General features: G+C 40.0%; 1 protein-coding gene across 2 annotated transcripts in view; it reads right to left on the minus strand.

The window, feature by feature from the left end:
* Positions 1–7505: 7505 nt before the first annotated feature.
* The window catches only part of RPGR (retinitis pigmentosa GTPase regulator), an 86216-nt gene continuing 81369 nt past the window's right edge, over positions 7506–12352 (minus strand). For both annotated transcript variants that reach the window (XM_044283619.1, XM_044283618.1), the window contains exons 16-17: positions 10350–10429; positions 7506–8989 (exon numbers count right to left, since the gene is read on the minus strand). In XM_044283619.1, coding sequence (XP_044139554.1) covers positions 8747–8989; positions 10350–10429 — 323 coding nt within the window. In that variant the 3' untranslated portion in view covers positions 7506–8746. The remainder of the gene's footprint in view (positions 8990–10349; positions 10430–12352) is intronic.

Raw genomic sequence — 12352 nt, forward strand, 5'->3', positions numbered from 1 at the left:
TGCGCCAGATGACCTGGCCTCCACAGTCACCGGACCTAAACCCAATCAAGATGGTTTGGGGTGAGCTGGACCGCAGAGTGAAGGCAAAAGGGCCAACAAGTGCTAAGCATCTCTGGGAACTCCTTCAAGACTGTTGGAAGACCATTTCAGGTGACTACCTCTTGAAGCTCATCAAGAGAATGCCAAGAGTGTGCAAAGCAGTAATCAAAGCAAAAGGTGGCTACTTTGAAGAACCTAGAATATGACATATTTTCAGTTGTTTCACTTTTTTTTATGTATATAATTCCACATGTGTTAATTCATAGTTTTGATGCCTTCAGTGTGAATCTACAATTAAGAAAACTCTTTGAATGAGAAGGTGTGTCCAAACCTTTGGTCTGTACTGTACCTTGACCTTGGTGTCCACCTCTAATCTGGTTGGAAGTTGTTCTTGGCTCTGTTTAACATTCGTATTATTCGTCTCTTCAATTTGTCATAAATTTTCCTCTTGTGGCCACATCCAGGGAGGTTCTGTAGACCTTAAACTTCTGAATAATACGTGCAACTGTAGTAACAGGAACATCAACCTGTTTGGAGACAGTCTTATAGCCCTTACCTCTATAATGTCTATAATTTTATTCTAATCTCCTGAGACAACTCTCTCCTTAGCTTTCTTTGGTCCATGTCCAATGTGGTACATACCATGATACCAAACAGCACATTGACTACTTTTCAGACTGACCGATTACAAGTTTGAAGACACCTATAATACTAATTACAGGAAACACCTTAGTTTAACATGTCTCTATGGTTCAATTTTTTTCAATCTTTTCTAGGGGTACCATTATTTTTGTCCAAGCCAGTTACATTAGTTTGTTTAAAATTATTCAGTTGAACCACAATTCAAAAGCATTATCTGATTTTCAGTAATTCTTTTTATTTATTATTATACTTTTGTCAGTTATTTCAGTGACCATTGTGGGTTTTGTGTATGTGTGAATTGAAAAGGAAATGATACATGGTTTTCAAAATGTTTAATAAATAAAAATCTGGAAAGTGTGGTGTGTGTTTGTACTCAGCATTCCTGAGTCAATACTTTGTAGGACCAACTTTCGCTGCAATTACAGCTACAAGTCTTTTGGGATATGTCTCTACCAGATTTGCACATCTAAAGGCTGAAATGTTTGCCCATTTTTCTTAATAGGCAAAATAGGTCAAGCTCAGTCAGATTGGATGGAGAGCGTCTGTGAACAGCAACTTTCTAGTCTTGCCACAGATTCTCAATCTGATTTAGGTCTGAACTTTGACTGGGCCATTCTAACACATAAATATGCTTTGATCTAAACTATTCCAATGTAGCTCTGGCTGTATGTTTAGAGTCATTGTCCTGCTAGAAGGTGACCCTCCGCACCAGTCTCAAGTCTTTTGCAGCCTCTACCATTTTTTATTTTTTTTCAGGATTGCCCTGTATTTAGCTCGATCTATCTTCCCATCAACTCTGGTCAGCTTCCCTGTCCCTGCTGAGGAAAGGTGGTGTGTTCAGGGTGATGTGCAGTGTTAGTTTTCCGTCACACATAGCAATTTGCACTTAGGCCAAAAAGTTCAACTTTGGTCTCATGTGACCACAGCAACTTCTTCATCATGTTTGCTGTGTGCTCTACATTGCTTGTGCCAAACTGCAATTGGGACTTCTTATGGCTTGCTTTCAAAAATGGCATTCTTCTTGCCAGTCTTCCTTAAAGGTCAGAAGTGTGAAGTATATTACTAAAAGTTATCCTGTGGACAGATTTTCCCACCTGAGTTGTGGATTTATGCAGCTCCTCCATAGTGACCATGGGCCTAATTAGTGTTCTCCTTGTCTGTGTTGTCAGTTTAGGTGGATGGCCATGTCTTGGTAGGTTTGCAGCTGTGCCATATTCCTTCCATTTTTGGATGATGGATTGAATAGTGCTCCATGAGATGTTCAGAGCTTAGGATATTTTTTTTATAACCTAACCCCTACTTTACACTTCTCCACAACTTTATGCCTGACCGGTCTAGTGTGTTCCTTGGTTTTTATAATGCTGTTTGATCACAAATATTCTCTAAAAGACCTCAGCCTTCACAGAACAACTGTAGTTATACTGAGAATAAATTACACATGTGGACTCTATTTACTAATTAGTTTACTTCTGAAGGCGATTGGTCACACTAGACCAGGCCTGGCCAACCTGCGGCTCTCCAGCTGTTGTAAAACTACAATTCCCACCATGCCCTGCTGTAGGCTGTCTGGGCATGCTGGGAGTTGTAGTTTTGCAACAGCTGGAGAGCCACAGGTTGGCCATCCCTGCACTAGACTTTATTTAGGAGTATTATAGTATAGGAGGCTAAATACAAATGCAAACCACACTTTTCAGATTTTTATTTATTAAAAATCCTAAAACCATGTATCATTTTCTTTTCACTTCAGACATACTTGCTACTTTATGTAGGTCTAGAAGATAAAATCCCAATAAAATACATTTAAGTTTGTGGGTGTAACGTGAAAAATGTGGAAAAGGTCAATGGGTATGATTACTTTTCAAGGCACTGTACATATATATATATATATATAACAAGATATTCCAGCTCACCCGCTCCACTTCATAGCCGTGTAAGGAACCCCGAACTAGGGAAACAATTGCAATAAAAAAAATTCTGTCTAGGAGTTAAACATTTTTTTTATTACTTCTAAAACAAAAAAGAAAAGGGAAGTAGAAGTACATAAACAACTGAGAGTAGTAATCACCTTTAGTAGGCAGTTTAATGAAATACAAAATATTATTACGAGGTATTTACCTATTTTAAACCAGGATGACAATTTACAACGCATATTAGAACCGGGCATCCAAGTAGTGAGTAAACGAGCACCTACTTTATCTACTGTTTTGTCTCCTAGCCTGTTTATACAAAGATCAGGTCTGAGTGGGAACACATGGTTGGACGTCACTGGCTGCCATAAATGTGGACATAATATCTGTAAAACCTGTCACTATAAAAGTAAGCAAAATGTTTAAATCTAGTGTTACAGGGGAAGAGTTCAAAATTAAATCGTATATTAACTGTAGCACAAGCAATGTGATTTACCTGGCCACATGTAGCAGCTGTGACGTTCAATAAGTGGGTTGTACCTCTAAGAGCTTGAAAATGAGAATGAGGAAACCCATCTTGGATATTTCAAACTTAAAAGTTGTGAATGTCTCTATGTTGTCTCGACACTTTAGAGACATACATGGAGGGGATACAACAGACTTGAAAGTTATGGGCATTGAGAGGGTTAAGAAACCAGTGAGAGGAGGGGATCTGAACAGATTGCTCTATAACCGAGAATCTCTTTGGATCTTCTTACTACACACTAGAATCCCAGGTGTATATATAATAGACATGACCTCATCTTTGAATATTAATATTCCCCGTTGTATGATGTTGTTTTTGCATATAGTATTATATTTTATGATGACACTTGACATACCTTTCCATGTATTGAATAATAATTAAACACTCTCTCTCTCTCTCTATATCTATCTATATATATATATATATATACATATACACAGCATAGAAGGATCATCTGACTAGAAGAATGGCACATAGTGATCTGTTCTGTACTGCAAGTGAAACTGGACATCACACCAAAAGCCTTGGGTGGCAAACAGTGTCTACACAAAGCATTAGTAGGTGTTTGCACGACAAAAGGCTACGAGCCACAAGTCCATCTACAGGTGTTCTATTGATCTCACACCACCACTCTTTAAGATTATTATGGTGCACAGCGAGACAGCAATTTAGGCTGGAACGGAGATATATCCTATTCAGTGATGATTCAAGGTTTCTTTTCACGGACGCAATAATAGTTGGAGTCCTTCACTCTGGTCCTACTCCCAGGATTATAGTGCGGGGTGGCATAATGTTCGGTAGCCGGATCCTTCTATTCTTTATTTCAAGTACAGTAACAGCTTGGCATTACATTGATTTTGTCAAAGAACTAGTGGCACAGCCCACGGATCTCCAGCTATCATTCATCCGAGACAAAATTGGGACTCATTGCTACAGAGGATAGAACTCCATTCCAGCATCCGTTTTGCTGTGCACCATAATGGATTTTGAGAGCAGTGGAATGATGTCAATGAAATACATGAGGCTGGACATCTGGCTTGTTGTGAAATGTAGTGCAAACTTCTTTTGATGACTATGTAGACACTGTGTCGTTTGTGTATGAGTAAAGTGTCCCAGGAGCTATTTTTCAATAGGACAATGCCAGGCCGCATGTTGCTTGTGCTACTGAGGGCAGCCTGCTTAGCCTAAACTTGCCACTGTGTCACCCATCAAGCACATCTGGTGTGTCATTGGTCGGCAATGGCAAATGGAGCCGCCAACAGTGTATCTTGATGGTTTAAGTGCATTCAGCGTGGCAGAACATTCTCTAGACAACCATTAATAACCTCATTGATAGCTTGCCAAGGCATGTAAGTGCACATATTTCTGCGTGTGGCCCTAATACTGAATAAATAGAGACATTTTGAATATTTTGTATCCATTTTTTTGCATTTCCATATCATTAACATGTCTATCGATCCTGAGATTTCAATAATTCCCCTACTTTTTCTTCTTTGTGCTGCAATTTCAATGTTGGGGAACATGTATTTTTATATCTATCTATTTATAGAGAGGCAGAGAGAAAGGATGATTTTAACGTCATTCTGCTTTCTCTTCTTCTGGCCTACAATATTAATCCCTTAATGCCACAGCATCACATGTGCAGGTGAGGTTTGCCTGAGCAGGACCGTATGATTATCCCATTGACTCATGCAGAGAAAATCTCCAGTGTGATATTTAGTGATAAAAGCATCTTCAGAAATAACAACATAGCTGGCAATAATCCTAACTTTGTTGGTGTCATCCTTATCCTAGCAAATACTTATCCAGGGCACTAACTTACAAACGCAGTGGCAGATTTGGGGGGAAATGGTATAGAAGCATTGCCCCCTTAAGAACAGTTTTATTTTTAATTGCCCGTCAACTATTTGTTTAATCCAATAGATAATGACTGGTATTACCCACCTCACTTACTTCTGACTCTGCTTTGGCTCCAGACGCCCAAAGCTGAAGAGTAGCCTGGAGGGAGGAGAGGTGAGTAACTAGAGGGGCCTGAATTTTGGGGTCTGGTCTGTGGTCTTAGTTTTGGGGTGTCAAATAATTTTGGGGCGTGGTCTGGATTAAATGGCGTATTCAGGCTTGATAAAAATAGTAACTTGAACTGCAAATGGCATGAGATCACTTTTACGGCCAGTTCCTCCCTTTGAACGTTCTTCACTGTAAAGTCCTTATAATGTATATGCGGAAAGTGTACAGGCAATATTTAGGAAAATAATTATATTCTGATAGATCCCACTAAATATTAAACCATGCCCTAATAAAGCATGTGCCTATGACCTTGTCCAAGCTGAAGTGTCCTTTGGAAAAAAACACTCAAATGTTAGCAACTAGGCAATAGGTATAATTGACATATGTTCATAGAACACATGAGGAACTTTAACTTAGAGTGGAGTTTCCGTTAAAGCGGTCAGTAGAACATTGATGACATCCTCAGGACAGGTCATCAATATGTTATCAGTGGGGAGGGGGTCTGACTCTTAGCACTCCAACTGATCAACAGTTTGAAGAGGCCGCCTCTTCGGAGGCCACTGATATCATGCTCATTGGTCACATGACCGATTTGCAGCTCAGTCCTATTCAAGTCAATGGGCTTGGACTGCAATAGCAAGTATAACGGCTATACAATGTACAGCGCTGTGCTTGATATGCTGTGAGGAGGCCACAATGGGGATTTTGTGCTGGGAGTCAGACCTCCATTGATTAGATATTGATGACCTATCTTCAGGATAGGTGATTAGTATTGTACTCCCAGAAAACCCCTTTAAACAAAGTATAATTATATACAAAAATATTTTCTGCATATTTCCACACATGGTTATAATTCAGCCTTCCTATAGCAAACATTAGACAAAAGAGCTTTCACCATTTGGAAACCTTTAATTGGGGAAGGGGCACAGCACAGTTTCATGCAATTTCATGAAATATTTACATCATATTATTCACACCACAATTTACTGGAGGTGATTACAAAAACCTGTGTGTGGGATAATGTGGTTTAACCCAAGCTCAAGTACAAAAATATATCTTCTCTTTACAACACTGAGCAATTAAAGGCCACAGGAATTAAATAGATTTTCATTTACAAGGTACAAGAAATTCAGTGTATTCACAATGTCATGCATACAATATATAAAATTATAAATAGACGTGGTTTACAAGCATACCAGGGCTTCTAAAATTCACTTCTCAAGTGCAAGTGTGAGGAACATACAGTGGGATTATAGGATATGGAGTGGTGTTCAGCTTTATCAAACTGTATAAAACAGCAATATTAAGCATGATTTAGATTTTTTAGATTTTTTTTAAAAGGCTAATTTACCGTACAAATATGTGTATAATGTGTATAAATGTAAACTGCCCAGAAGAGGCACAGGAAATATAATAATTGCTCACTGCAACAAAGTGCTCACAAATGACCATTTCAGAACATCCTCATAATAATGATCCAATGTGAAATGGCTGAAATGTAGTGGTTTAGATTTATATACCATATAGTGAGTTTTAAAGATTTTTTTTTTTTTTTTTTTTAGTTTTAAATGTGTTTATGGAAATGAGCTCCATTGAAATATTTTAAGAAGCACTCACACTTTTTTTTTTTTTTATTGTCTGGTCCATTAAAAATGTACATGATGTAAATTGTAGTGAAGGTTATTTTTTTTACCAGCGACTGTATTTGTGAGTTATCACCTCTCTTCTGATCCTTAGCTGTGTCATGTGACCAGGTCTCTGATCTCCAACTGACACAGCACCTTATGTGTGCACTGGAGGTCAGTTACTCTATTCATTTCTATGAGACTGACATCTAGGCTTTTATATGAATGAATGGAAGAACTGGCTTCCTGTCCACACATAAGATGCTGTCGGTTACATGACACAGCTGAGAACCAGAAAGTAGTGGATGTCACAAATATAGTCCCCAATAAGAAAATGGCCTTTACTGCAATTTACATTCTGTACCTTTCTATGGGGCCATTTATTAAAAAGATATTTTCCATTACACCTCAGATCAGACCAGCAGTCAGACTCCCAATGTTAATCAGACCTCAGCTGACAGCCCCAATCAGACCCCTAATGTTAATAAGACCCTCAATCAGACCTGATATCGGCCCCCCAATGCCATATATCAGCCCCCCAGCCTCACATATCAACCCCCAGCCTCACATATCAACCCCCAGCCTCACATATCATCCCCCCAGCCTCATATATCAGCCCCCCAGCCTCATATATCAGCCCCCTAGCCTCATATATCAGCCCCCTAGCCTCATATATCAGCCCCCCAGCCTCATATATTAGCCCCCCAGCCTCATATATCAACCCGCCAGCCTCATATATCAGACCCCCTGCCTCATATATCAGCCCCACAGCCTCATATAAGCCCCAGCTATCAGCGCAAATAAAACAAATAAACCACTTACCTCTCCTGGACACCGCAGCTCCTCCCCACCAGTGCTCTCTCTTCTTCCTGGTCCTCGGCAGTCGGCTGTGAAGGCTGCGCACAGCGTGAGGTTACACTGTGTGCAGTCCTGCACAGCCGACAGCCAAGGACCAGGAAGCGGTGAGTACAGAGCTTTCATCGCTTCCCGGTCCTGCAGTTCTAATCAGCTCTTCCATAATGGAAGCGCTGATTAGTTTTCACCCCATAAGACGCAGGGACATTTCCCCCCCACTTTTGGGGGGAAAAATGCGTCTTATGGGGTGAGAAATACGGTAAGTCTAGTTATTCACTTTAAGCCTCATGTATAGAACCGTGAAAAAAAACATAGTGTAGTCCATATGGTCTAATAGTGTGTGCAGCATGCAGCACCGTATTTTCCCTGTGAAGCATTGAAATAATGTTTCTGGGGAGACAATGGCCCCATATATATGCTATCCAATACAGTGGAATGTATTCCTCCACAGGATCGTATCATCACAATATTCAGGATCCGTATTACATCTTTTAAATAAATGTTCAGGCCCCATTAAACTGGTTTATACTTTTAGTCTTGTGAATATGTATTCTTCAATAGAAAATTAGTGTTCACTTTGCATACACTTCACAAGTTTAAAGAGAAGAAAAATACGGTAAGTATTAACCAGCTATATAAAAGGGCTTAAAGGAGTTGTCCAGGATTTTGATATTGAGGGATCAGCCATTAATATCAGATCAGCGCACACCCACTGGTAAGCTGTTGTAGTTCTGGTGGTAAAAGTCAGTTCCGAAACCACACAGCTCCGCCACTGTGTAGTGGTCTACAGCACTGCCCCTATTCATTCAAATGGAAGCCGTACAGTTGTCAACGCCATCCACTACACAAAAGGAGGAGCTTTGTAGTTCCGGCACCGTATCGGGAAGGGGTGAAAGGTGTTGGATCCCCACTGTTCTGATATTGATCAAAATCCTGGAAAAACCCTTTAATCTTTTGGGAATGCATGATTAAGACGTGAATTTGCATGGGAAGAAAAGCTGGACATGTTATAAAGTTATCTTTTTAGTTTTTTCCCTGATTTACTTGTATTTGTATACAGTTCCAGTTACTTTGGATATGTGAGCAAGCAGCTTATCCAATATGACGTAAAGGAATAGCTCTCATTCCCATTTCCAAGGTAGCGCTTATAACAATAGACATGTGGCAGACTTGGACTTTCGGTCTTGAGCATTTTGTCCAGTGTCCTTGGCTTCCTCATTTGGGATTTCAGTGACTTTGGGATTTACTTGTTTACTAATCTGATTTTCCTCTTTATTTTCCTTACTTCTGGACTTCTCAGCACCGGTTTCTTGTGAAGGAACCACAACATTCTCATTTGCTTGCAATGACTTCTGACTTGTAGTCGATCTTCTTTTAAACAGTGATAACTAGAAATGAACATCAATGTGAGAAGTTGTCATTTTCTTTATTACTGTAAGCTTAGCATTGTACAACCACTAAGGCTATGCAATGCAACATGTGTTTATAGCACCATAGCTTATTTCACATGGAGACATTGAGTGTCCTTTTTGCCTCTATCAGGCAGGTACATGTCTATATACCTTTGTTTTTAATCAAATAGAAAATTGTACTCAATTATGGATTCTATGCTGTGGCATCCTGCAAAAAATGTATACAGCATAATACATTGTATTATTTATATACATGGGATCCTATAGGCTATGTATGTATGTATGCCTATTGTACCATGGTGGCTGGTAAGATATTGGAGAGGGTGTATATCTCACCCAGAATGCTCAGATAGATTATGTAAAAGAATCCAGTAAGGCTGGGTGGTTTCACAAAAGTGCAGCTTGCGCAGTTATTTTTCTTTAAAGTGTTTTATGGGCCTGCATTTTTATTGAATCGTGGGTAAGCTGGTAGAGGGTCCTGCCTTTCCCTCCCACTCCAGTACACCACTTTCCCCTAGCCTGGAGTAATCCCAGGTGTAGATGCTGGGCTCATTACTGTGGGGCACAATACAGGGCTAACATGCTCATTCAGGGTCAGAGCCTGGAACCTGGTGCCTGTGTGAAGCCTGATCTCCCTGTGTTTGTGGAAGTACCTAACTTTTGTCTAGCTGGCGCCTAGACAGGCAGGTATTTGATTTCTGTTTGTGTGCCCATGAACTGGTTCTAAAAGTGAGTGTTCACTGTTTGGAGAAAAATAAAGTTGTTTTGAACTTTCAACCCAGAAGTCTGTGAAATCTGTCATTGTCTATCTATTTACGCACAAGGTCCCGCACCACTGTACAGTGGTATATGTCTGAGCCTGCAATGGAGGTATACATCAGGAAATCCCCCCAACTTCAGAAGGCTCAGCACAATGTGAAAAGAGTCCAAGTGAATAATCAGCTTACATATGGCAGTAATAAGGTTCTGCAACAGATCCATTTTTTAAAGGATCCTAATGGACACAGATGTACTCCACAGACTTTAACTGGAGCTGTAAGTTTTTTATTTTATTTTTAATGACAGTATACAGTAGCACTGATGTCTGTGCCATTTTTGCTACTTTTTCCCCCCCTTAGCCCCACCAAGAAAAGCAGCAGAATGATATGGAAGCTCTGTCTGAAGGCTAGTAACCAGATGCTTAACCTTTTAGCAAGTTTCCATTTACAATGATGTCACCGCTCAAAGGGTTTCCTCCACCAAATTCCTTCTATAGCATATTTAATGTGATCGATGGGGGTCCAATTGCTGGAAAATTCCAATTTTTAATGGCGTGCTTCTAAAAATATATACTTACCCTTCTTGTTTTCTCAAGGAATGTGGTTTTGCCCAAATCGTTTTCAGAAGAGTTGACTCCATTAACAGTTTTTGTTTTTTCTACAAACAAGAAAAAATGCAATGAATGTGTCTCAGACCTCCCTTTAACTTATAAGTCGATATTTTTTTTCTACTAATGGTTACTTTCTGACACTTCCATCACAGGTTTAGAACAGATAAGAAGAGCTTCTCCATATAGCTATATAAAGAGAACCATTCAAAGGACTTTGCAATGTTCAAAGTTTCGTCTTAGGTTTCATATTAGAACAGAGGCTCCACGCTGAAGCAACTTATAATATCTATTCTGGAGACTCAAGTTCCCCAGGCTTCCTGTTCTGACACTTTCCCAAATGACTTGTTTATTAGGAATAATACTTTGAAACTTCACAAGCCTATAACCCAGATCAACCCTATGAAGCCAAGAATATTAGGGGGAGACATGAGGGGGTAGTGGCAATGGTGGAGAGGAGGTGGTGAAGCGGTGCTCCAGGTGTCTAGGCCAGCCGATCCGGGCACCTCATTTGCATATTCATAACAGCATGAAATTCATTACAATGGTATATCCAATTGCAGTCATAGATTGCTCATTTAATTCATTACGATCAACCATACCAAGAAATATGCCTGATTGTATAGGGTTGATCATGGTGACAGATACTCTTTAAATATACAGTTTAATATATACAGTGGGGAAAAAAGGATGCAAAAGCATTGTACAATATATTTTTCCATCCAGTGGAGACCAGCAAAAAATGTATGTTAGGTCACATGCAGACGAACGTCTGGCCTCTGTGCCCGTGTTGCGGACCACAAACAGTAGGTCCGTAATACATAGGCACCGGCCGTGTGAACTCTGTGCTGTGGTGCGGACCTATTGCCTTGAATGGATCTGCAAGATACGGCAAAAGATAGGACATTTGACCATTGATACCACTGAGGAAGGAACTGGCTTTCCGGAAACGCGTCTGCTTGGTGAAGAGACGACTATATTCTATATGAACATCAAGTGACATTTGAAGAATATCATCCAAATGAACTTTACCACGTTGTAAGCCCAAGAGGTGTTGGAGCTCCACAAGTAGAGGTGCGCATACGCGAAGTACGCCGGCGGCTAAAGAAAACTAAAGGCAGCAATCTGTAGGACAATAAAGCTCAGCAGACTCTGATCCTGCTAAGGAGGGTAAGCGATACTGTTTCCAGTTGGAAGTAACATTGAAACAGGTAAGAGACATTGTCATTGTTTATCTATTACTCACCTGATACCGCTAGCGATGCTGCTATCTGCTTGAAGCGTTCAGATGCGCTATATATGCGGCCAGTTTTTTTTAACTAATTCACATCCACTGTTTAATGGAATACCTTAATCAATGGTGAGGTATGGACTGTTGAGTTTGATCCAAAATTACGTACATGCCGCTTGCCCCGTGATCATATGCTGAATGATTTTTAATACCGCATGGAAAACACAGAACTACCACAATCATAAAAAGGTGGTCAGAATAAGGTACTGGATTACAACTAGAAGTGGATAAAGAAAAAGAAATACCGGTAGTTGTCCTGTTACATATAAGATACAAACAGTCACATCAGCCTGAGCTCCGCTGAATGATATTTAAAAGGACCGAGACTGTTTTTATGGTGAATAGACTGTATTGTTTTTTTTTAAAGTGATGAGATATGAGTTTGGAATAAATGTTTGACTAAGTGCATTGTGAGCCAGACATATTTTATTTTGTTAAACTATTTGGAAATTGCTATATGGTAGTAGCAGGCTGTGCACTGGCACTTGGGGAAATTAGTGAGAATCCTTTTTGTAGTTTCTTATTTTGTTTTCAAAAGTTAGACTATGTCCTATCATTTGCAGAGTGGAGGCACGGATCAGAAGCCCAAGGAAACACACGGAAGCTTTTCCGTGGGCTTCCCGGTCTGTGCCTCCACACCGCAAAAGATAGGACATGTCCTATCTTTTGCTGCATCTTGCAG

The sequence above is a fragment of the Bufo gargarizans genome, chromosome 3, assembly GCF_014858855.1.
Source record: "Bufo gargarizans isolate SCDJY-AF-19 chromosome 3, ASM1485885v1, whole genome shotgun sequence".
In the NCBI taxonomy this organism is placed as follows: domain Eukaryota; kingdom Metazoa; phylum Chordata; class Amphibia; order Anura; family Bufonidae; genus Bufo; species Bufo gargarizans.